This window comes from Lutjanus erythropterus, chromosome 12 (assembly GCF_056507025.1).
Source record: "Lutjanus erythropterus isolate fLutEry1 chromosome 12, fLutEry1.hap2, whole genome shotgun sequence".
Lineage (NCBI taxonomy): Eukaryota > Metazoa > Chordata > Actinopteri > Lutjaniformes > Lutjanidae > Lutjanus > Lutjanus erythropterus.
This window is the reverse complement of record NC_139328.1, coordinates 33,865,727-33,891,469: the sequence shown is the minus strand read 5'-3', so window position 1 is coordinate 33,891,469 and position 25,743 is coordinate 33,865,727. Positions and strand designations below refer to the sequence as shown.

At 38.0% G+C, this 25,743-nt stretch overlaps 3 protein-coding genes across 4 annotated transcripts in view; 1 reads left to right on the top strand and 2 right to left on the bottom strand.

Annotated features, from left to right (window-relative positions):
- The window catches only part of LOC146318283 (uncharacterized), a 151,375-nt gene that overhangs the window by 101,086 nt on the left and 24,546 nt on the right, over window positions 1-25,743 (top strand). The gene's annotated exons all lie outside the window — the stretch shown is intronic.
- The window catches only part of LOC146318286 (uncharacterized), a 228,298-nt gene that overhangs the window by 199,301 nt on the left and 3,254 nt on the right, over window positions 1-25,743 (bottom strand). The window contains exons 4-5 of one of the 2 annotated variants that reach the window (XM_084732175.1): window positions 25,301-25,584; window positions 23,676-24,085 (exon numbers count right to left, since the gene is read on the bottom strand). In XM_084732175.1, coding sequence (XP_084588301.1) covers window positions 25,311-25,584 — 274 coding nt within the window. In that variant the 3' untranslated portion in view covers window positions 23,676-24,085; window positions 25,301-25,310. Of the gene's footprint in view, window positions 1-23,675; window positions 24,086-25,300; window positions 25,585-25,743 lie in introns of those variants that run through there. The other variant, XM_084732176.1, reaches the window with a different exon arrangement.
- Window positions 5,445-12,976, bottom strand: LOC146318287 (uncharacterized). The gene is made up of 8 exons (XM_084732170.1): window positions 12,532-12,976; window positions 9,273-9,579; window positions 9,100-9,175; window positions 8,338-8,398; window positions 8,101-8,173; window positions 7,929-8,004; window positions 6,162-6,517; window positions 5,445-5,470 (listed from the first exon to the last, which is right to left on the bottom strand). Exons 2-7 carry the CDS (start codon window positions 9,370-9,372, stop codon window positions 6,172-6,174), a joined length of 732 nt encoding a protein of 243 aa, XP_084588296.1. The 5' UTR covers window positions 9,373-9,579; window positions 12,532-12,976; the 3' UTR covers window positions 5,445-5,470; window positions 6,162-6,171.

The following is a 25,743-nucleotide window of genomic DNA, read 5'->3' as shown; positions in this document are numbered from 1 at the left end:
GAACTGAAGCTGAATATGTCATTTGATGAAAACACGTTGTGAATTTTGATCGATCTTTTGACATTTTTATTATTTTGGTTTTTGGACTGTACAGTGTTCTGTACATGAAATGCATGACTTCATCTCCTTTATCTGTCGCTGTCTGTCTGAGTAGCCACATAGAAGTGATATTTTATAATTCTTTATATTATAAATTAACAAATTTTGTTAAAGCAAGTCATTTGGCGTTTTCAAAGTCATAATATAAAGCTGAGACAGATTCATTCTGTTTGTGTTCACAGACTGCTGCTGTGCGCTGCAGTTTTCTGCCATACTCAGGCTAATAAAGTCACTGATCACTCAGAGTTAAAAAGTAAAGCTGTAAAAAGCTCTCCCTCACTTGGCACGAGAAGTTAGAAGGGTTCTTAAGGAGATTTCAGCTGTCTTTATTCAGTGCGGTGCCTCGGGGTCATTTTACGCCCGAACAAAAGGTGTCATTTATATAAGTTGTTAACTTTGTAATAATAATAATATTAATAATAATAATAATAAGTATGACTTGAAAAAAACAACCTTTTAGAATTCAGTTTAGGGCACTTATCATTTACAAGGATGTTTGGTTTGGGTGCAGACAGAACTCAAAACTAAACGGCATCGGAGCTTCAGCAGGAAAAGACCCACCTGTCTCGCTCTCTCCATCACACACACGTCTCTCTCTATCTCACTCTCACTCACACACACACACACACACACACACACACACACACACACACACACACACACACTACACGGACACACCTTACAATCAGCACACACTCCACAAAGCTCTCCTCTTCCTCAGATAAAGATGATTGATAAGGTGAGAATGATGGTTAACATTGATCTCACCCTCATCAGATTGTCCCTCCCCTCTCACGTCCTGAAGCTGTCAGTGTCTCAAACATTTGTTTCTTATGATACAGCCTGGTGTTTCTTGTTTTTAATAAATCCTAAGATAGATAAAGCCTACTGTACATACAGGCTGTGTGCTGTCTTGTAATGAATAAAATATCTTGAGTAAACAGTGGCCATTGTTGTGGAACCTGATGTGGCTCTAGAGTGCAGCTTATACAGATGTTTCTGAGAGTGAAAATGACTCCTCAGCTCTTCTATTTATCAAATCATCAGCATCATGATTTCCCCTTTTGTTCCTACTGAATGGACAAGTGTGCCATCAAACAGGTTTACCAGCCCCCACAATGTGACACTGTACTGTACGGGCTTTTGATGCAAATTCAACAACACTTCCTCACTGTCGATGTCTGTACAGCCTCATAAAAGTGACATTTTACAACTCTTCATATTATTAACTAAGGAAATTTGTTTGGCAAAGCATTTAGTGTTTTCAAAGCCATGATATTAAGGCGAGACAGATTCATTCTGTTTGACTTATCAAGCTGCTGCTGCAACACAGCAGAAGGGCTGGCTCTGTGTGAAATTTTGTCCAAAAACATGACTTGGAGTCTAAAATAATGAATTCACATTTTTATAATATTGAGTTTGTATCTTAAAAAAGACTTTGTCTCTTAAAATATAGAGCAACTTTTTCAAAATAAATTGAGTGATTATTTTTAGATACTAAGTCATTATTAGTTATTTCCAGAGTTTCTCATTATTCTGAGAGACTTACTCAGTATTTTGAGTTGAGGAGGCCTGATGCAGGACGAATTTATTAAAAAAATCTAAAAAACTGTTTGTACAGAATTCTTAATATAAATTATGAATTTGTCACAGGCAGTTTCGCCTTACTTAATAACTCAAAAGGAGCACACAAGAACCTTGTTGTTCCTCATTATAGTGTGAATATGCCATCTCAACAGGTTTCCCAGCCCCCACACTGTCACACAGATCATCACACTGAGTGGACTGTACAGACTTTTGATGCTAACGTTCAACAACACATCGTCACTGTCAATGTCTCAACTACCTCATAAAACCTCTTCACATTATAAACTAAAAATAATGAGCAACTTTTTCAAAATGACACAAGTAATTGATTTCATGCACTTAGTTATTTTCAGAACATTTCTCATCATTCTGAGAGAATAACTCGGGTGGAAATTGGCTGAAAACTGGCAGGACATCGACAGGCTTCTGGAAGGGCAGGAAAATTGGAAGTGGCTGCATCTGTTTATTAAATAGGTTGAAATCCTACTTAATATATTATCTATGATTGATTGTGTTGAACATATTTAACTGTGTCCTTTGGTTTTCATGAAGTTCATCAGTCAAAGTTCATTCATTCATTCATTTTCTGTAACCACTTATTCCGTAAGGGCCGCGGGCTGCTGGAGCCTATCCCAGCTGACATTGGGCGAGAGGCGGGGTTCACCTGGACAAGTCGCCAGTTCATCACAGGGCTGACACATAGACAACCACTCACACTCACACCTACGGGCAATTTAGAGTCACCAATTAACCTAGAATGCCTGTCTTTGGACTGTGGGAGGAAGTCGGAGAACCCGGAGAGAACCCACACAGACACGGGGAGAACATGCTAACCCTAACCCAGCCAGCCAGGGGATCAAACTCAGGACCTTCTTGCTGTGAGGCGGCAGTGCTAACCACTGCACCAGTGGCCCAGTCAAAGTTTATATTGTCTAATTTAACATTTCTATCAATAAGGCAGGTATTGTTGTAATGCAAAAAGCCCTACAACTACACATCCTCAGCCAGGCTTCAGCTTGTACAGTATCATGTTTTTTAATCACTGTAGGAGCTGCTGAGACAGAAGTTTTATCAGAACCTGCACAACCCAAGAACATTTAGGTTTCTTCATGCTCTAATGAAGCCTTCTCCATCTGTTTGCTCCAAGTCATGCTTTCATCTAACCGCTTTTTAAGAAACGTAAAATTTTGACTAAACTTTCCATATATTTGGAATTTCAAATTTATTTATTTTTTCATCATTTACTTATTTTGTCAGGCAGTCTCATGGAGATTAAGATCTCTCAGAGCAGACAGAACAACACATCTACACAATAAAAAGGAATTTAAAAAAAACTGTTACACAAATCACAAAAAGCATAAGATAATGAAATGTCCAGCAGTTCTGCCAACATCAGTGTGTACGTGAGAGATGACTAAGATTAGGTAATTACTGGATCGTGTACTGTAGTTGTTTCAAAGGAAAGTGGAGATATGAGGTAATTGGGAAGCTTTAATAGCAGAGCTTTGTTAATGAATATCATGAGCTGGTTATTTCTTCTTGACTATAAGGACGTCCATCCAGCCATGTGATACAGAGAGCAGTGACGAGTCTGATATCCTGTGATGAAATATAACACACTGTGACACACAGAGTTTACCTGTTGAAGTGTTGATGGAGCAACATGACAAGACAGAGTGTCTCCATAGTTGATGATCAGTGATTTTGATTTTTTCATTTTACAGTTTGAGGGAGTTAATTCTGCACAAGAAGCCATGTTTTGTTTTTAATGTTTGGGTCTGTCAAGCCAGATACTAATATAGATATTTGTAAGACTCAACTAGAGCAATGTGGCTGCTATTTAAAGTTTTAATGGCAGGATAGTCACAGTCGCTGGTGGAGGCGGGAAAATAACATCAATTCTGCATTTAAAACTAGTCTATGATTAATGAGTGATGACTGGGAGACACCAAAGTCAGACTGAAGATGGATCAGGACTTGGGACAGTGTGGGACCTGAGGCATATAATGTTGTAGCATCAGCAAAAAAAATGGACATTGAAGGATTGATTTAGAGGAATTATGTTTATGTACAAAGTAAACCGCAATGGACCAAGCATAGACCTGTTCCTGATTATGATGTCTTGACTGAATACCATCAGAAACAACAGTCTGACTTCTCTCTGAGTTAAAAGTGGAACTTCATCAAGACCTACAGGCTGTAGTTTGTGGTGAAGGACATTATGATCAATGGTGTCAAATGCTTTGGACAGGTCAGTGAGGAGGGCAGCACAAAATTCCTTTCATTCAGGGAGGAGACAATGTGGTCAGTGACTGAAGGTGCAGGTGTTACTGCGCTGTGACCTAGGTGAAAACCAGGCTGCTGTGGCTGTAGTGGGTTTAATAAGTCAATAAAAGCACAAAGTTGAGAACTGACCATGATTTTTGTTCTGGAAGGGAGTTTTGATATTGGACTGTAAATACTAAGATCGGAGAAATCACCACTTTTGTTTGCGGAAACAACTAAGGCATGAAGCTGAAATCTTACCTGTTAAAAAAAATGTTTGGTTAAAAATATGAGCTAATCATATTATATTGAAACATTATGTATTTTGTTTTGTCTGTGGATACTTTAAGTGCCAATCATTGGTGGTTGTAAATTAGTACTGCCGTAACACTTGAAGGGCATGACACATTGGATAAAGTGATAGTACATCTTTTTTGTTGTTGTCTAGCTGTCATCATATCAACATTTCTGTTTATTTTTTGAGACACTGAGCTGCACACATGGTGACACCTGCTGGTCATTTGTTGTAACCACCATGGTGTTTTTGCTGTCAGTAGACTGATTCTATGACAAAGATCTTTCTAATGTTTATTGAAACTATCTCAATATATTACAGTGTTTCCTCTAGGATTTTTTTCAGCAGCGGGGGCAGGCATTCCGTTTCTCTTCTTAGAGAAATATTTCAATAAACTCATCTGAAAAATGCAGTCAGTTGTTACATAATGGCGTGTAGATATTAACGTTAGCCTAATACTATCAGTTAGTTTACTCACGTTAGCGACACTGAGTTGGCACCGGGCCAAATTAACTTAAACTACCGATAAGTTAAGTAACGTTAGCTGGTCATCAACATACTGTGAACGTCTGTTTAACTTGTAAAATCTATGTCGAGTTACCTCAAGCTAATAACTTACGTCTACCTCTTCTCCGGCCGGTAATTCACTGCTTTATTGTTTATTTGTAATTCGGGAATTCGCTCCTCTGACTCTGCCCTGTCGCCTAGGTGCTTGACGTGCTTGACGACCGCGCCCCCCAAACAACGCTAGCATCATGCAAATGAGCATGCGCAAGTATATTTCCATACTGAGCAAGATAGTTATCTGCAGTTTACCTTAGTGCTCGCAAGACAGGAGTCTGTTTTGAAGGTGGAGAGATGCGGCGGTGGTGTATTTGCATCAAACAATAAAAAAAAAAGAAAGAAAAAAAAAAAAGAAATTTGACGGAGTGGCGGCTAGGATTTAGGAGTGGTGGGCCGCCACTCCTAAATGAATGTAGAGGAAACACTGATATTATCAGCTTGACATGAACAGGCAGTACAATAAAACACTGCTGTATAATCACCACACCAGCAGAACATTTAAAAATGAAAGATCAAAATGAAAATCCATTCGAATCTTTTATTTCTGTGTTTGAAAAAAATTGAGGGCTGGTGTCATTTGGTGGATGGAAGACAGGAGGTTTTCAGCTGGGTGAAGACTCTGCATCAGGGCGTCATTTTGGATGGTGCCACCAGTGGTTCCTGTATGCAAATAAAAGAGAGAGAAGAAAAGAGAGTTTGAATTTGAGTTCAACATCCACTCTCTTTTCTTTCTTCTATTTGTGCTACTAAAGTAGTAAATGCTCCATGGTGTTCACTGCCTCGTTGCTAACATGGTTTAATATTTGGTGCTGGACAGGTAGCATGTAGATCGTTTTATCAGAGCTTTTTCAACAAAAACTATGTTGGTGAGAGCTGTGAGAGAAAGAACTACAACTAAACTAAATTAAAACTATAGAATACCACTCTCTTGTCAGTCAGTTATATTTGTATATAAGGCTACAGCTGGTCTCCACTGGTCACTTAGCACCTTCATGGTGATGCAAACACTCCAGGAAGTCAGCTCTTACCCGAGAAATAGTGCGGCACATTACCCCCCGTAAAACGTATTATTTTTAAACTTCATTTTTTGTATAAATTAAATGAAGAGTTGGAATTTGTTTGGACAGAGCCAGGCCAGTGATGTGCAATATGCTATAAAAACACAACTACTGTGATGGCACAGTTAAAAATTAGCAACAGCTATAAACTCTCCATGCAACACATCAGTTTCATTCTCTGTACTGGAACTATGTTAAATTGCATCGTCCCTATCAAATAAAATTATATAAAACAATCTGCTTTAAGCGTCACAGTCAGGGCTTAGAGGACACTTAGGGGTATATTTACTTACCTGCCCATTTTCACAGGCTCCCGTGGTCGTCATGGTTCCTGACGCCACTGGCAGTCTCAGCGCCCAAGTGCCTTAGAGCAAGAGTCACCAAGCGCCTCAGAGTCTCAGTTGCCAAACGCCCCAGAGCTTCAGCGGGTTCAGCCGCCCAGGGCCCCAGGGCTTCAGCAGCCCAGGGCCCCATGACCTGAATGACCCAGCGGCCCAGAGCCTCAAACCCCAAGGGCACCAGAGACTCATTTGCCCAGCTCGCCAGAGGTTGAACCACCCAGTGCCACAGAGCCACAGCTGCCCTGCGCCAATAAGAGTGGTGCTGGCAAGGCTGCTGTCCTCCAGCATCCTCACTGGCCCCGTTCACACTGAAATACAAAGAGTCCTGAGTCAGTATAGTTTATCAATATAGACACACAATGAAAGGACAACAAACAGACATAGGACAACCACAACAGTAACAAAAATAACAATAACAAACACCGCAACAAAAGGCCTTAAAAAAAAAAAAACATAACTTATAACAAAACACAACAATCAATAAATGAATTGATTATCTTAAAGAGTACATGCCATGTATATGGAAAACCAGAAAGTCAGGAATGTTTCACAAAGGGCTGCTCAGTGCTCTAACAGAGTTTCAAATACACAATGTTGAAACACAACTCCAAATTTGGTCCCAATTCAAAATTCATATCAGCTGTTTGTTCCATACCAAGAAGACTGGAGAACTCAAGCAACCCTGATTCTATTGACAAACATGCTGGCTTATGAATTTTCCAGTTTAACAAACTCATTCTTTTGGCAGTCAGTAAGACTAGGCCTACTGTTTTCCTGTCTTCTCTTGACTTTACCTGTGCAGCCCTACATCCCAACAAGCAAACCAGAGGACATGAGGAAAGATTTCTATTCATTCTTACTGAGATCAAATCAAACACTTCTGTCCAAAAGGACTTGACTGCAGGGCAGTGCCATAACATATGAATCAGAGTTCCCAGTTGTCCACAACCATGCCAGCAAATCAGAGGAGACTTGGTCCATTTTTATTTAATTCTGGAAGATTCTGATGTGAACTCTATGGAGGACCTTTAATTGTATAACTGTAGCTCTAACACACTTGGAAATCTCCATTGGGCACCTCCTTATTTTTTGCCACTATTCAGGACCATGCATTCAGATCAAATATTTTGTCAATGGGTGCTCTAATTACAACACCCAAGTACCTCATCCTTGAATTATTTGTGGCCACAATGTCAAGTGTGATGATGAAACATCACTTTTAAATGGGATAGAAAAGGTTGACTGTCTGCAGACTGACACAGTGTTTTGGTCATGGAGCTTCATCAAGCATTAAATTCACAATAATACACAATAAAGTCTTCATGTTAAAGCTACAGGCTGTGATGACCAACCCAAAAAAGAAACAAAGGAGACAATTACCACAACAATAACTGATCAGATATTCTTAATTGTACTAGCTCAGTTGATGGAGGGTGTGCTCCATATACTGAAGCTGTCAGTCCTCTGCAGCGGCCCTGGAGTGATTCCAATATGTGGCCCTCAAAAATTCAAATTAATAAATAAGCACTACTTTTAAAAAAATTCAACAAGCACAAGACTGAAACAGTTCTGAAGAAGCTTCTTGGATGAGAGGCGAAACGTCTTCAAGAACTCTATCAAGTCCACTTGGCTTCGACAATCCTTGCTACAAATATAACAAATACCATGAACTGGATGACTGAGAACCTTCACAGACATGAACTCTCATAGTGCAGTTACCTGGGGTCAGGAGCTTCAGCTATCAATGGTCCAGGGGGCTGAACCACCTGGTTCTCCTCCTGATCATCTCTCTCTCCTGAAAACAATTGAATTCTGATTTTAGTGAATTAAACTCACATGAAGAGATTTTATAGATTATTATGATTCTGTATAAATGGTTTGTCCCATCTACCTGAGCTCGGCTGATGCTCCAATCCTCCACCCTCACCAGTCGAGTTGTCCACAGATGAAGGCTGATCTTGAGGCTGGAGGAGCATCAGAGGAGGCAGAAAGATAAATCAGAGGGGTCATTAGATGATTAACAGTGTAGGAGAGCAGATTTTTCAGATGTTTCTGTAACATTTTCACCTTTTCTTGTGAGTTACTGATCATTTTATCAAACGAAGGATGAAAAGAAAAGTAAATTCACCTTCGGCTGCTTTCGACGCCGCCGACGCCGCCGCCGACGTCCTCCAGCATCCTCACTGGCTCTGTTGGCATTAAAATACAAACAGACATGAGTCAGTTAAAAGGAACAATGAGTTATTATTCATGGAAATTATCCACAATAAAACACCAGTGTACTAAAGTGATTAATACAAAAACACAGTGTTTATTAGAAACACAGGGCCTCATCTGACACCCGGTGCAAAGCAGATGTGCTGTTTGCACAAGTGGCATTTTTATCTTATACCTTAAAATGAAAGAAAAGAAACTGATTATAATATAAGTTTAAAGTGACAAAATTAGATATTTTTTATGATGTAATAATATGGAGTAAAAATAAAATATGAAGCATTTTAAGTGAAAGTTTGAAGAAAATAGTCTGATGTTACACAACATCTGACCAATAATTCTTACAATTCTTCCTGGAAATATCAAACAAAACAATATATGAGGCCATCAAACTGTTCAAAACACAGAGAAAAAAAATTAAAGAAGCACTTTCTTATAAAAACATCCAACAAGCACAAATTTTCAAGAACTGTTCTGTTGCAGCATGTTGATATTTGATTTTCTTACTCACCTGTCTATAAATGATATGTAACACTGAGTTTGTTTTTTAATCAGGATAAAATGAAGCACTTGGTTCTTTGTAGTAAAATACAGGCTGTTATAATTTGTTGCTTTTGTGGAGTCCTGCAGATCATAATGTCTACAGTGTAAACATGAACTCTCATAGTGCAGTTACCTGGGGACAGGAGCTTCAGGTATCAAGGGTCCACGTGGTCGAACCACCAGGTTCTCCTCCTGATCACGTCTCTCTCCTGAAAACAGTTGAATTTTGATTTTAGTGACTCAAACTCACATGAAGAGATTTTCTAGATTATTATGATTCTGTATAAAAGGTTTGCCTTCATTTACCTGAGCTCAGCTGGTGGTCAGGAGCGTCACAGGGGGCACAAAGATAAATCAGAGGGGTCATTAGATGATTAACAGTAGAGGAAAGCACATAAAACAACATTTTTTTCTGATATTTCTCTCACCTTTTCCTCTTTTCTTGTGAATTACTGATCATTTTGCTCTGAGCATTTGTAAAACACACAAAGAAATCATCAGACACAGTTAACACTCACTTCAGTGTGTTTGTACTTACAGAAGTTATGGGATAAGTTCTGTCTTCATAGTCCACAACTCCATCCACACCAGTTGGGTTGGTCTCACACTGGACCTAGGAAGAGAATGATAATAAAAAGAGATCATTTCAACATTTCATGGTTAAATATCACGTCTGTCACTGTCAAACATGTTTACAACATGTGCAACACGTCTCAGACTAAAGACCAGTTAACTGGGGCGCTGTGTGTGCAGTGGGGGACAAAAGCCGACTCCACATTTGAGAAAAGGCTGATTTTTAGATAAGTAGGTAAGAAATGGGGAGACCTTTAGGACCTTGGGGAGTCGGGGAAGATAATTTAAGGGCACCAGTAGGAAGTGTTCTCTCTTTCTCTTCCTCTCTTCTACCAGTCCATCATCCACAGAGGTGCAGTGGGTTAGAACACGTGTGGATGCCAAGAGTTTGTTCACAGTAAGTCATGTATTAGTTTAAACACAGTACCTGTTAGATTATAAGACATTTACAAGCAGTCTTGTAAGAAATTTGATAACAGTTTATAGACTGCTTGAGAATGTTAATCATGACTGCATAAGTTTCTTATGATTATTTATAACAGCATTGCAAACGCATTTATTCAGGTCAACAAACTTATCTTTTATATCGCTGTTAAACTTTTATTAATGTTTTATTGTTGCTTTACTGAGATTTCTACATACTTCATTCTTCACTTATTAACAGTTAACTATGTAGTTTTGCGAGTACTGGATCTTAAGCATGAACAATTCTTATTAAGGGTAATTAATCCTTTATTATGCACTCATGAACAGTTAACTATGGATTTTGGGGGTACCAGATCTTAAGTGTGAACAATGCTTATTAGTAGGGGTGTGTATCTCACTGACTGAGACGATTCGATACGTATCTCGATACATGTTCAATGATCCAATATATTTTATAAATCTTAAAGTGGCCAATGATTCAGTTCGATACGATTCAGTTCTGTCATGATAGGATATGATACAATACGATACGATACGATACGATACAAAACAATGCAATGTGTCAGTCTTTACATTTTGATTCAATTAATGCTACATTTGTAGAGTGCTGTTAGTTGCCAAAAAAGTCCTGATAGTTTTACTAAATATAGTAACAGTAGAGACAGAAAGAAGGACACATTACAGTGGTGTTTATATCTTATTATGTGTCTCGTGTAAATGAGACAAATCAGAAACTTCAAAACTGTTTAAAATATCAGTATTTTGCAGTAAGATGATGTGCTGCTCTGTTTCATATGAAGAGTTCTATGGTTTTGATCAGTGTGGAGGAACAGTGACGTGTTACCTGCTCTCACAGTGACATGACGTCTCTGTGGGTCCGACTCGTGTCTCTGTTCTCTGCTGTCAGACACATTTTGCATAAATGAACTGCAGCAGCGTTTCTCATCTTTCTTATAAAACACGAACTTAGTCTACACTTAAGCGTTATGAAAGTTTGGTGGTGCGACATGGTACTATATCACGTCTGTGGAAGGAGACACAGGAGAGGGAGGAGGGAGCGCTTGTTTTTGTGAGCGCAGCAGCAGGTGTCCAGTGAGAGCGGTGCAGGCAGAGACAGCGGGAGAGAGAAGACAGAGGAAAGTTACAGCAGCGGCTCCCTGATCCCAAAAATTAAACATAAGCGCGCCCTAATGAGATTATCGATATGCTAGTGCTGCATTGATTTGTTTCCGATTCATGTTCAGCTTTTTGCCGATTACAGGCCTTCTGAGCCGATGCACTCATATCTTACACATTAAAGTCTGATGCATTAAACGCATGAGTGAATCCTTACACCCCTACTTATTAGGATTATTTAATCCTTTACTATGCATTTGTTAACAGTTTTTTTTTATTTATAATTATTACAATTTCAGACTTTTTGCCTCTGTTAAGAACTGTTAATAAATGCATAATGATCATAAAGAATTATAAAAAAAAAAACTCGAGGCCTGTATTAACATATTTAAGCAATCTAGAAACTGTCAACACGTTTCTTATAAGTGTTTATAAATGTCTTATAATCTTACAATAAACATGTAATGCCATTCTTAACATGTATAAAGGCTTATTACCTTCTAACTAACTCTTATTACAAGCACATTAATATGAATTGTTAGTCTTTAGTTTAGTATTGGTCATCACAGCATTAAATATACTGCTGGTTGGACTGTAAACTTTGAATGATGATTGAAAGGTACAGCATATGAACATATTATTGTTAATTTATTTATTTTTTCTAATGTATTTTTGAATGTTATTTGATAACATGTTGATTTTTTTATAGGACTGTGCAATATAGTGCAATTTTGACTGATAGTGTTTTTTCCCATGTTTAGAGTGTAGTTATTTTTTAATTATTATATATTATATTTTCCTTTTTGTTTTTGTGGTTTATTTTTTTTTTTATCTTTAATATTATTAAAGGGCAGTGTGCAACAATTGATCAGTAATTAAAGACAGCAGGAGTTATTGGCTTTATTTAAATTTAAAGACCCCTGGTTGTTTGATCGTAGCATCATGTGGGTTGCCGTGTTATTCTGCTTGTTATTCTCTGTGTGGAAGTGTACACAATTTGTAATTCTTAACATTTGCAGTGGTATTTTGCCCAAGTGGATCTTCCTTTTTTTGCATTGTGTGTAAAAATGATATTAGTAGCCTCTAACCCCTCCTGGAACATTTTTACTGTTTACATCAGTCAGTGCACAGTTTAACACACTCACTAAAGTTTGCTACTGTGTAGCTGTCAGCTGACTCAGTTTCCCTCTTTTTAATATTTTTATTTTTATATGATCATAAGAAATTCTACTGTCTACACTTTTGAGCCTCCAGCCTCCTGTCCTGTTTATTCTGTTCAAACTGTGTCTGTGGTGAATCAGATTAGAGGATTAATAAGTATTTCCTGTCATATACATCATTTAAATCACTATAAGTAGTTCGGGTTAGAGTTAGGCCAGTAGTGGTTAGGGTACAACATGATGGTACAACATGAAAGCTAAGAGGGAGAAATAAAGTGAAATATACTCACTGAAGTTGGCGGCTCCCCTGGTTGTATCGGTTGAACCTGAGTGTGAAACAGCAGGACAAAGATATTTTGTATTAGAATCAAACACGAAGAAACAAGGTGCAAGTTGGTTTTTTTTTCACAGGAACATTTATTCTCCTAAAGTCTGCCAGACTATGATGCTGATATGAAAGTTAATTCAGGTCAATTTTATGTATACAGACACAAATCACAGATTTGTCTCAAGTGGCTTTCAACAGTTAAATACTTCATGCTTTTAGGGTCCTTTGCCATTTTGGCATCGAACAAACAACAAACAACAACAAAATGTCACATCAACAGTGTCTTGGGCGCTTCGTCACCTCTCCTCGCGTCCTAGAATGTCAGTGAATAACACTAAATTACAGCGGTGCAACAGATCGTAAATCTCACAGTTCTGATCATCATATATTTTGGATCAACACATAAAAGAAGGGTATGAATGCTGTGGTGTAGCCACTTCTCTGTCTGTAGTAATACTAAATACTGTGTAATTAAGAAAAAATTGTAATATATACAGTATACTCCTAATATTTTCCTGTATTATATACACATAATATAATAGACAATTTACATTAAAGTATATGTGTATCTACACATTAGATATTAACATTAAATCCTAAATAATTATTATTTGTACAGTTGTCTAATTTGTGTTTTCCTATTGTGAAACTATATATGTTTCCCTAAGATCTGGATCTTTTATGAAAAATCACTGTTTTGGTCTTTTTCAGGCCTACTGCCAGGACCAGGTCTGCAGGCCCTGTTCTTCAGGAGTTCACAGAACCAGTTCATCTGCGTAGAACAGGAATCTGATCTCCGACTCATGTAGACTGAGTGAGTCACTTGCATATTTTCACCTTTCATCATAAGAAATTACAGTATTATAAAAGATATTTAGAATTTGCACTCATTGAAGAACTCCGCTATGCTTACCAAGCACGTTCATCATAGCAAAAATTCAGCTGAGTCATTGTGAGACTACGTTTGTTTTACTTTCGGGACAGCCCCTGGAGAATTAACCAGCTGCTACAGGGTTATTGCAACACTAGAATGATAAACACACAGCCCTCATGAACTCTAGCCGCATGAAGTGTTATCATAAAACAACAGATAGCTTATCAGTCTCGTGCTAATTCACGTGCTAGCAAACAGGCTAACCGGTGTGCAGACAGAATAAACGTCTTTGATCACTGCTACTGTGTCACTAAGTATACACACAGACAAACAGGTATTTTAAAGAATTATATAACACCGATGTCCTTACCATGTCTGCGCAAATAGATAGAGCTGGAGTTATTTAAGATTTTATTTGGCTCTGTCCTCCGTTTTTGATGAGCGAGTCACATCGACATTACACACCCGGAAGTTTTCGCAAAGCGGCGCATGTCACGTCTTGCGTCACGTGTTGCGTTCACTGAACTAAATCACAGTCTGTTTGTTTCATAAGATCAGGTTTGTCAATATATTAAATAAAAGAAGCTTTGTTTGAGTTGCCTTATCCTTTTCCTTTTCTTTACATTGTATTTGACATGAGGAAGGAAATAATGAAGTGCTGTGATGCAGCGGAGAAACCCTGGACTAAAAATGGTGGCGCAAACCCAACAAATATCACATCATCACAGTTTTAATACTCGCATTTTTCAGTAAAGATGAAATCTGTAATGCAAGAATGATCATTCCCACTAATTGTATTGCGTATTGCAATTTCAGTCAAAATATCTATCTTCAACTTCAGTTTGTGACCTGAACAAAATGTATGTCACATAGTATCACAGGCAAAACTGCTCTCAGAAGTTATTTTAGTGTCAGATTAAATTTCTTACCTTAGAGAGGCAGAGATGAGCAGGTCAGGACTTTGGTTGGAGTTAGAATCCATTTTTATTTAGACTTTAACAATGTTATGATGGTTACAAGTTTCACAAAAGGTAGAATACAAAAACTGACCAGAAAATTTAAAAAGGAAATCTCCTCTCCATGGCAAAAAGTCCCTCTGCAGAATGTCCTTCTCCTCCCTCCCTCTACCAAACACAGAGGTTGGGAGGGAAAGAAAAACTCACAGAGAAGTCAACAAGTCAGCACGACACCAACAAACAGTTGGTTTCACTTCTGTCTCCTTTTATACAGTCGGGGCAGTGCTATCTTCCATACATGGTAAAGGCACAAAGTACACACAGTGTGTTTGCAGACAACTTGTGTAACCATATGTCAGTATCAGGTCAGCAGCAGAAATGGTTTAACTTTCATCTTTACTGCATCAGGAAATTCTGCAGTCAGAAGCACAAACCACAACATGAAGTATAACCTCAGTGTTTCTGTTGCTTGCTCTTGAAGACGTAATACATTTCACTGACAAAATATTTCTGAAACAAAAGAAGGGCCATATTACAGACACATTTGAAGTCCATTCCATCCCATGTGTTGAGGATAATAATAATATTAGTAGTCATAATAAGTCATTCAGCCCAAAGTGCTTCATAAAGAGAGAAAAAAAGAAGAAACACGCAAAAAAAATATAAAAACATAGTCAAATGTTAGATAAAAGATATTTAAAATATTAAAAGTATTAAAGACAGACGGATGTGGGAAAACCAATAACAGTAATAAATAGAACAACAAAACAATACAACCAATGAAACAAGATGAAGTCAGAAATAAATAGAACAGTGGAATAAATAAGCAATCAAACAGTCAGGCAGACTGAAAGACTCCAAGAGAAGGTCAGAGTGTAAAGGTGTGTTTTCTCTCAGACACTGAGTGTTGGATGTGCAGAGGTAGTGTGTTCTGTAATTTCAGGGTGTAGATGGTAAAGGCTGCTTTTTTTTGGTGGGTCCATGGAACATCAACCTACAGTCTGATGATCTCAGTGATCAGTCTGGTGTGAACAATGAGAGACATTCAGCTGTATGAAGATATAAAATCCAGTCAAAGATCTTTAAAAGTGCTAATTCCAATTAGAAAATCTGTATTATAACACTTTCTCTACTATTAGTGATATTACTTTATTGAAGACATTTGATCGTAATAATTTAGAGAAAATCTGTAAAATAATGGTGATTAATTTTACAGGTTTTGTTAGAGAACTGCTGCTGCCAATAATTTGACAGTTTTTTTTTTTTTTTTGTTACAGTTAGTGGATGATTTTGCATAAAGCAAAGCTACTCCTTATTGTCACACAGAATTATTCACTATTATAATGTTGCATCAAAACACATGAGCTCATAAATCTGAACTCTCAACTATTCAGTAGAGATGCATTATTTATTTCTGTCCATGTATCCTGTTAAAAATACCCAGACCATTATATATAAAATAAAAATGTTGGGTTGTCTGTTTGTGGTTTGTCCCAGTCATTATACATCAGTCACGTAGTGCAGGGTTTGTTCTCATGTACCTGAGTTCCTGCTGAAAGCCTCCAAGAGAAGGTCTGAGTATAAAGGTGTGTTTTAAGTCACTCTTTAAGACACTCTTTGAGTGTTGGATGTACAGAGGTTTGTTCCATAATTTCGGGGCATAGATTTAGAAAGGTTTGTTTTGTTTTGGGAGGAGGGGATGATCTCATTGCCTGATCTGGGGCATAGAATGATGGACATTCCAGTTAGAAAATTTGTAAAATAGCAGTGTTGCTCTACAAAACTATTAGTGCTGTCACTTTATTGAAAGTGCCCCACGCCCTGCACACACACACACACACACACACACACACACACACACACACACACAACATATTTCTTTCCCTCTTATTTCCTTGTTATCTGAACTTTTGGTTCCCCCTCCAGTTAAGTGCTGTCATTTCCTCCCTGTCCTGGTATGCATGTGTGTGTGAATGTGATAAGTGATGGGGGTGAAGGACCGTCCTCTGGAGTGAGTGAGGTTTTACAGAATGGACTGGAGTGGGTTGTAATGGGGTCTGTGCTAGATAATCACAATACACTATCAGTATTTCTGTCATTTGTATTTGTATTTGACTTCTGTGCCAATATCAATAAAGAGACTTGAAAAAAAAATCAGTTTGCTGTCACAGAGGAGTAAAGAAACCAGAAAATATTCACATTTAAGAAGCTAAAATCAGAGAATTTTTACTTTTTTTTTATTAAAAATGACAAAATGATTCAGCAATTAATTAATCCTGTCACAATCTTGTCACCTGATTATTGATTAGCTCTCCACCATTCCATTTTCATCCCTAAATCAACTGGTTATTTGGTCCATAAAATGTCAGAAAATTGTGAAAAATGTTGATCATGGTTTCCAGCGGTGAACCGTAGCTATTAGAGCTGGGACTTCTGTTCAGACAAAACTTATCTAGACAAAAAGGGCGAAAGATTCTGCTGGAATAAGCAGCAGGTAGCTTGTGACAACAGCAGGTGTCAGAAATGTGTAGTTGTCACGTGTTGAGCCCGGATGAGGGCAGCAAACACCACACAGTGATGTCAGGATACACCTAGACACAACAACAAAAAGATCTGATTGGATAACTCTGTTTTACTGTTTTCAGGACAGTAACCCTTTCATTTCTGAAGAAAACTTGAGTTTGAAATTTTAATTAAAAAAGAATAACACAACATTGAAATGAAATAAATCAAATATAATATATTTGAATTTATATGTCTGATATGTTTGGCCTTCTAGACGTCCCTTAGGGTTCCACTGAGTGTTTTCTAAAGTTCGAGATGATGTCCTCAAATGTCTTGCTTTGTCCACAACTCAAAGATATTCAGTTTACTGTCAGAGAGAAGTAAAAAAAAACAGAAAATATTAATATTTAAGAAGATGAAATCTGTCAACTTTGACTTCTTTCTTTAAAAAATTAATCAAAATGATTAATTAATGAATAAAATAGATGCAGATGAATAAAATAGTTGATTAATAGTGTATTAATCATTGCAGCTCTAAGTGTTTTATGTTATTTGCAAGGTTTATTAATTTGTCAATATGTTCCTTCCGTTGTGTGCAATTTATTGGTTGTTTGATTGATTTAAGGAGAAAGAAAGGTGAAATTTTCACTCAGGTCACTAGAGACTATGATAATAAATTGGCAACTGTGAGTGTGTGCACTATGCATGCTAGTATATCATTATTTTAAAATTGTAATCTTGCTAATAATCCCAATTTTTAGTAAATGTATCTGTGATGTAATTACATCTTTTTTATTTGTAATGGAATACAGTCACTTTGTTTTTGGTATCCATTACATTTAATCTGTTACTCCCTTAACCTGCTAGTCACAAGCATCATCTACCGTTTGGTGGACATGTTTTTGGTGTAAGCTCACAGTTTAAGATCAGAGAAACTGCAGAAAACTGACTTTTGGTGAGCTAACAAAAGTGAAGGCATTAAAGGGATAGTTCACCGAAAAATGAAAAGCCAGTCATTATCTACTCACACTCATGTTGATTGAAGGTCTGGTTTAGTTTTTTAATTGACAAAACACTGCTGGAGTTTCACAGGAAAACAGCGTTGCAGAATCTTCCAAACAGTGGAAGTGAATGGTGGCCATTCATTAATAATCTAGGTTGGCAAGTAGTGAGTGTGTTATTTTAGAGCAGTGGGCTGTTGTCAGGATCACAGGCTTAACTCTACACTGACAGCTCACTCCAACCATAGATCATATATTAAATAGTATTTCAACCTATTTAAATACAGTCTATGGCTCCCATGCACTATCTGGACAACAGTACTCATTTTTGTACATATAATTGCTACATACTGTCCCTGTAAAAACAGGTTTCAATGTGTACAGTTATACTGAAAACTACAGTATAATGTGTTACAATTAATTTCTTATAATGATAAATAAAGGGGGAGACTCTTTGGGCGGAAGTCCTACAAATGGAGACAGGACAGGTTGTGGAAGTGTTTTTGGGGTGGTGTCAGGAATGATGCATTTAGTGACTGCAGATATCTGAGCTCTTGTTTGGTTGCTTGCTGGTATTAATCAGTGTAAGTGACGTGGTCAGCCGTCTCTATAAAAGTGAAGTGAGTCTTGTATAGTTTCATGAGGGATCCAGAAACTTGTCCACTTCTGTCTTAGAGTGAACGCTCTATACAGTTGTGTTGAGTTTCCTTTTTGTACATGTACTGCAGTTATTTGACTTGTACTGAGCACTTTGTGTATCACCATCAGTTTTATGCTTGTGACTAATACAGTAAGACAAAAAGATGTTCTGAGGTCTTGGCAGAGTTTCCTAATGGCTGTAGTGTGAGATCATTTTTGGTCCATTAACTTACCATGAAACCAAATGACCTTACTGCTTAAACGCTTTCAGCACTTTCAGAGACGGAAGAGCTGCAAAAATGACTTATGTACCTATGAATCATTAGTCAAATCAATGTGTGGTGAGATTCAAACTGCTAAAATCATGACCTTAATAGAACCCAGCAGTTAATGTTTTAAACATTAATAAAGGACACCAACTGGATGTGCCAAATTATTTTGGCTGTCCTCAGTAATTACCCACAGTGCACTACATGTACACAGCATATGTAAAGTAATTCAATATTCATAGTAGAGATGTTGATTCTCACTTTCTTCAGAAGCTGATAATTCGTGCAATAATTCAACTGTTTGTTACTCTGGACAATAATAATTCAATAATCAAATGCATTGATTAGACTGGCATCATCACTGCATTTATTTATCTGTACTGTGCATTTCAGCCAATCATTACATTCAGTGGTGGACTCAGGCTTTCTGAGGGGCAGGGGAGAGAAAAATAAAAGGGGCACCAGTGCGCTGAAAGTCATGACACATTTATGTGAAAACATTTCATATCTCTAGTTTAGAGACCCGAGCTCTTGTTTGATATGCATTTTTTATTTCTCTTTGCTATTTGGACTCATTGGACCCTGATAAGTATAAAAACTAAGCATCATCTTTTTACATGGTGTAGTTTTAGAGAAAAATGATGTCCACATATGTGGACACTCGGTCTGAATTTCCTTAAAACACAATAAAGTCACCTTTGTGTAATACAGTGCAAAACTCTTTATTTCCACCCTGAACATAGCAGTTTTTTTTCCTGACTGCTTTTTGCATGTATTAATAACACATTCAAACGTATTTTTGAACATTTTTTGAAAATCACAGTGCAAAAAACAAAACGAAGTCACAACATTTTTGCCCCTTTTGGACAGTCACAGCTACAGTAAGACATCATATGCTTGTAACAAAATATAAAACATTCAAAGCATTTTGCATTGTCACTGTAGCATATTAATAATACATACAAACATGTGTTTAACATGTTCTGAACATCATTGTGCAAAAAACTAAATTTAAAAAATGCCCGTTTTGGACAGTCAGAGCTACAGTATGGCTCATTTGAAATGCTGCAAATAGTTTCAGGAAGACATCATATGCCTGTAACAAAGTATAAAACATTCAAAGCATTTTGCATTTGCAAAAAAAAAAAAAACTAGGAATGCCCTTTTCCTTAGGAACATGTACACAGTTTTGTCCTCATTCTCAAACTCGGCAAGATTTGGCATCAATGGAGTAGCCCTCCAGCGCATTCCACGTCCTGCACAATCAGAATCAGAATAAGAATAGTTCTTAGTGCAAAGAAAGTTACACATTTACCCATGCAAGCAATTCACTGAGGTGTATTGGTGCATAACATAGTTGAATCTGACTGGATGTTTATAAGACATTTGAAGATTTATCTTCAAATAAGAACAAATACCTTTATTGTTCTGTCCCTGAGGGCTTGGTCCTGGTGTTGGCTCTTCTGGGCCATCATTTGAGTCATCAGCTTCAATCTGTTGTCTTTGACGGCGATGTCTGGGAGTGTGAGATCTGGCGTCATAGTCTGAACCTGTACCTGTCCCTGAATCTGTCAACAAGTGTTGTAAATTAGCATTTTGCAACAAATATTGAATGGTGCAGTGTCTGTATGTTTTCCTCACAATCTTTCACCTAGCCTTGAAGCCCTAACTGCGATGGAGACGTTTACGTCCCCTGTTGTGCTCAGTGGGAATGGGGTCTTCTTCACCACTACTGTCATCATCACTGCTGCTTTGATCCCATGGTGGGGGCTGATAATCAGCATCCAGGATGGCATCATCGTTGTCAGACAAATTATCCAAATCTGACTCTCCATCAAGTATCTCAAGCAGCTCCAGTGCTCTTTCCACAGAAAAATGCTCTGAAAATAAAATCATGAAAAAAATCCAATACAAATCCATGTAATTTATGTATTTATTTATATATTTATTTATGTATTTATTTATTTATTTATTTATTTATTTCACTGGGACAGTGTACAGTTTTTTAGCTGCACCAGAATTAGCTATAAGCCTGCTGTTCCTGGGCACATTTTTGCTAACATATTAGCATTTTTAACAAAGCTAAGTCCCTGTGTACACATACGTGTACATCATGTTTAGCATCATACTAGATCATTACTTTTACAAATTTTTTGTCAAATTTGCATGTCATGGCAAACTTACAATGCTTCTATGCATATCTAAACAAGAATAAGCCAAGAAATATGATTGGACTTCTTATCTTGTCGACGTTTTCGTTTGGAGTGGCCGGCCGAACTTTGCCATGTGCTGGCGGCCATTTTGAATTTTTCCTGAAGTGTGTAGTACTCTTCTGACACCACTGGGTGGTAGTGTAAGGGTCCACATATGTGGCCATAAGACTTCAGTTAAGCAGAATTAGCTACTATGGTAATATAACCCAAAATGTGATGTCCACGCATGTGTACGCCAGGTCTTAAGAGGTCTTGTATTTTGAAATACTAGATAATGAATTATAAATAATTCTCATTATAATGACTTACGGGATCTCTTTATTTTTTATAATATTGGTGGAACGGGGCTTCCACAGGATGCAGATGCTTCATAGAGGACGAGCATAATGTGGATGTGTCTGTCTGTTTCTGACTGTTGACTCCAGCCCTCAGTGTAGTTCATACACTTCACTGATACAACACAGAATTATAGAGGAACATCAGGCTTCTCTGTGTCTTGTCCTGAGCTCTCTCTGTCTCTCACGTGCTTTATCTGCTCAGCGTTAATCAGTGTTTTCTATAACACTTACTTGTCTATGATCAGGTCGTGTTGGTGCCCCTCCAGCAATTGGTTCCCACACTCTTGGTCCTTTGATCCATCTGTATAAATCTGTAAATCTGATCCCTGGTCTTGACTGATTTTTTTCTTATCATTCAGTGGACACAGATCAACTTCACATTCTGAGGTTGGTCATGATGATACAGGGAATTCCCAATGGTGATCTAGCAATCATTTTGTTGAACATATTTCACTGTGTCCTTTTTATTTTCATGAAGTATGTGAGTCAAAGTTTATATTGTCTAATTTAACATTTTTATCAATAAGGCAGGTATTGTTGTAATGCAAAAAGCCCTACAACTACACATCCTCAGCCAGGCTTCAGCTTGTACAGTATCATGTTTTTTAATCACTGTAGGAGCTGCTGAGACAGAAGTTTTATCAGAACCTGCACAAACCCCGAAACTTTTAGGTTTCTTTCTGCTTTAATTAACCCTTTTTTTGCCTTTCCATATATTTGTAATTCTCTTAATTTTTATTCACTATTTCTTTATTTTGTCAGGCAGTCTCATTGAGATTAAGATCTCTGAGGAAGACAATGAGCAGACAGAACAACACATCTACACAATAAAAAGGAATTAATGAAAACTGTTACACAAATCACAAAAAGCATAAGATAATGAAATGTCCAGCAGTTCTGCCAACATCAGTGTGTACGTGAGAGATGACTAAGATTAGGTAATTACTGGATCGTGTACTCTAGTTTTAAAGGAAAGTGGAGATATGAGGTAATTAGGAAGCTTTAATAGCAGAGCTTTGTTAATGAATATCATGAGCTGGTTATTTCTTCTTGACTATAAGGACGTCCATCCAGCCATGTGATACAGAGAGCAGTGACGAGTCTGATATCCTGTGATGAAATGTAACACACTGTGACACACAGAGTTTACCTGTTGAAGTGTTGATGGAGCAACATGACAAGACATAGTATCTCCATAGTTGATGATCAGTGATTTTGATTTTTTCATTTTACAGTTTGAGGGAGTTAATTCTGCACAAGAAGCCATGTTTTGTTTTTAATGTTTGGGTCTGTCAAGCCAGATACTCAGATATTTGTAAGACTCAACTAGAGCAATGTGGCTGCTATTTAAAGTTTTAATGGCAGGATAGTCATAGTCGCTGGTGGAGGCGGGAAAATAACATCAATTCTGCATTTAAAACTAGTCTATGATTAATGAATGATGACTGGGAGACACCAAAGTCAGACTGAAGATGGATCAGGACCTGGGACAGTGTGGGACCTGAGGCATATAATGTGGTATCATCAGCAAAAAAATGGACATTGAAGGATTGATTTGGTAGACTGCAGACTGCTGTGGCTGTAGTGGGTTTAATAAGTCAAAAAAAAGGAGTTTTGATATTGGATGGTAGTTATTGAGATCGGACACATCACCACTTTTGTCTAAGAGAACAACTAAAGCACAAAGCTGGAATCTCACCTGTTAAAAAAAGTTTGGTCAAAAATATGATATAAATGGTCTGTGGATATTTTATGTGGCAGTTATTGGTGGTTGTAAGTTAGTACTGCTGTAACACTTAAAGAGCATTACATATCGGATAAAATAATAAAGGTCCTTTTTGTTTTGTTGTTGTCTGTCAACATATCCACATTTCTTTTTATTTTTTGAAGCAGTCAAACTTGTTGATGAGGAGCTTCACACAGAGTGAAACCTACCGGTCATTTTTTCTAACTACCTTGGTGTGCTTGCTGTTAGTTCTATGCCATTGATCTTTCTAATTATTATTAAAACTATGACATATTATTATTATTAACAGACTTAGCTGTCCTCAGAACATCCTGAGGAAAACTTACTGAAGAGTTTGTACTTTTATAACAGACATGATGTGTTACAGTAGCTTAGCTGCACATGACAATAAAATAAAACACATAAACACATAAATGCATTAATTTAAAATTCCCATACCAACAGAACATTTAAAATGAAAGACAACACATTCATTTGAAATCTTTATTTTATGAAATGGTTCTACATAGACAAAGTGAAATGAAAAGACAAGAGAAAGAAAGGCAATGGATGAAATTCTCAGTGTGTGGACTGACTCGCGTGCTCGCTGGTGCCCCATCCAGCATTCTTTGGAGTACCAGGGGCCTGTCATGCTACTGACATATGTTCAGAACAACTCTACCTGTGGAAAATCATTGGACTGATGAAGTGTTTGGGGACCACTATGTTTATTCATTATGTCTATTGTTGGATTTGTTTTATGATTGGGACCCCTTCTCAATGCTTTGGATAGACTTGGGGTGTCCCTTGCACGCTATTTATTGAATTGCCTATACATGCTGCTCTACAGGCAAGGGGATGGAAGTATAAAGAAGAAGTGTGAAAGATCAAATGATCGGAGGAGAAAATGTAGGACCATTATAAGCTCATGGTGGGAGGTCAAGATGATGACTGGGTCGTCTCTTGTAGATTTTCGACAGCCCTTCCAGTGGTTCCTGTATTCAAACAAAAGAGAGAGAGGGGACAGAAAAAAAGGTTTAAATTCAACATTCACTCTTCTCTCTTCTCTGTCTTCTCTATGTGCTGCTAAAATGCCAAATGCTCCACTATTTTCACCAGTTTTATTTTCATGTTTTACTAAAGCTTTTTCACTGGAGATGATGTTGATGAGACTGTGAGAGGGACTGTAGCATCGTTCAATACTAGTGAGCTTTTTCACATTACAGTTATTTGACATTGTATTTGACTTCTATTGTTGGTCAGTACAGCTTTAAACCAAAAGTTTGACATTATTTTTTGCCAAGTTACACTCAATATCACTCTTCTTTATATCAGTCAGTCAGTGGTGGACTGAGGGAAGGGCCCTTTAGAGTGCACTTAATCATATTTTATATACCAAGGGGGCACTTTTTCATTGTTTTTTTTTATCATCAAGTCCACCAATCCAGTCAGTAATATGTGAAGCCTCAGCAGCTACAGTTGGTCACCTAGCCAACTCACAATGTTGCCAAGACTCTGGGACGTCAGCTCTTGGCCAAGAAATGCTAAAATTATACTTGAATAAATTAAATGATCATGTTGTTTTTGTTACTTTTGGCCAGAATCAGGCTAGCAGTTCCTCCTGTTTCCAGTCTTTATGCTAGGTTAAGCAAACTGGTTCGTGGCTGTAGTCCTAAATTGACTATAAAAATATTGGACTGGTTCATGGGCACCTGCGTGGGTTAAATATTAGAAGGTTCCTTACAATAAACCTTGATAACTTCACATCGTATCTGTGTCCTGCACTTGGGTCCAAGCAGTAATGCTACAACACAATGATCTGACCAACCATTGAGCCAGCAGACAGTAGCTGTATGACCTCAACCTGTAGGTTTGTTGGAAGCCCCAGTACAGATGCACTTGTGTCACATCATTCAGGACTGATTTGCATTTCCATAATCACTTTTTACATGGCAAGCTGTGACCAGTTGCGCCTGAGATGGACGCTGTCTGGAACGGGGCCAAAGTATGCCTGACCACCAAACTGTGGTGATGTCTCATACAATGTGGCAAACCTGAGACTACTCCCTTTTCTCCCTCTCAAACAAGCGTTGCTAGTCTCACCACATGTGTGAATGGAGCTGCAGATCCCTGCCAAGCTGGGTTGACATGCAAAGTCAAACCAAGTCAAACCAAGCCAAGAATGTGTAAAGGGCTATTAGAGTACTTACCTGGCCATTTTCACAGGCCACTTTCATCATGGTCCCTGATGCCAAACAACCAGCGACGGAGAGCCTCGGCCGCCCAGCGACCAAAAGCTTCCGTTGCCCAGCGACCAAGAGCCTCAGCAGGCTCACCAGTCCAGGACCCAAGGTTATCAGTTGCCCAACAACGTAGGCGCTCTGTTGCCCATTCTCCCACCACTTGAATTCCAAAGAGCAGCAAGGCCTCGACGGCTCTGTGGCCCAGAGTCACCATCAGCCGCTCTCTGCCATCCTCATCAGCCCTGTTCACCCTGAAATACAGACAGTAGTGAGTCAGTCAAGATGACTGAAGAAAGATTATTCACATGATGATGACAGATTAGGAGCATGGAGCTTCATCAAGCACTAAATTCAAAATGTCAAACAATAACATCTTCATACTAAAGCTTCAAGCCATGACAACCAATCCA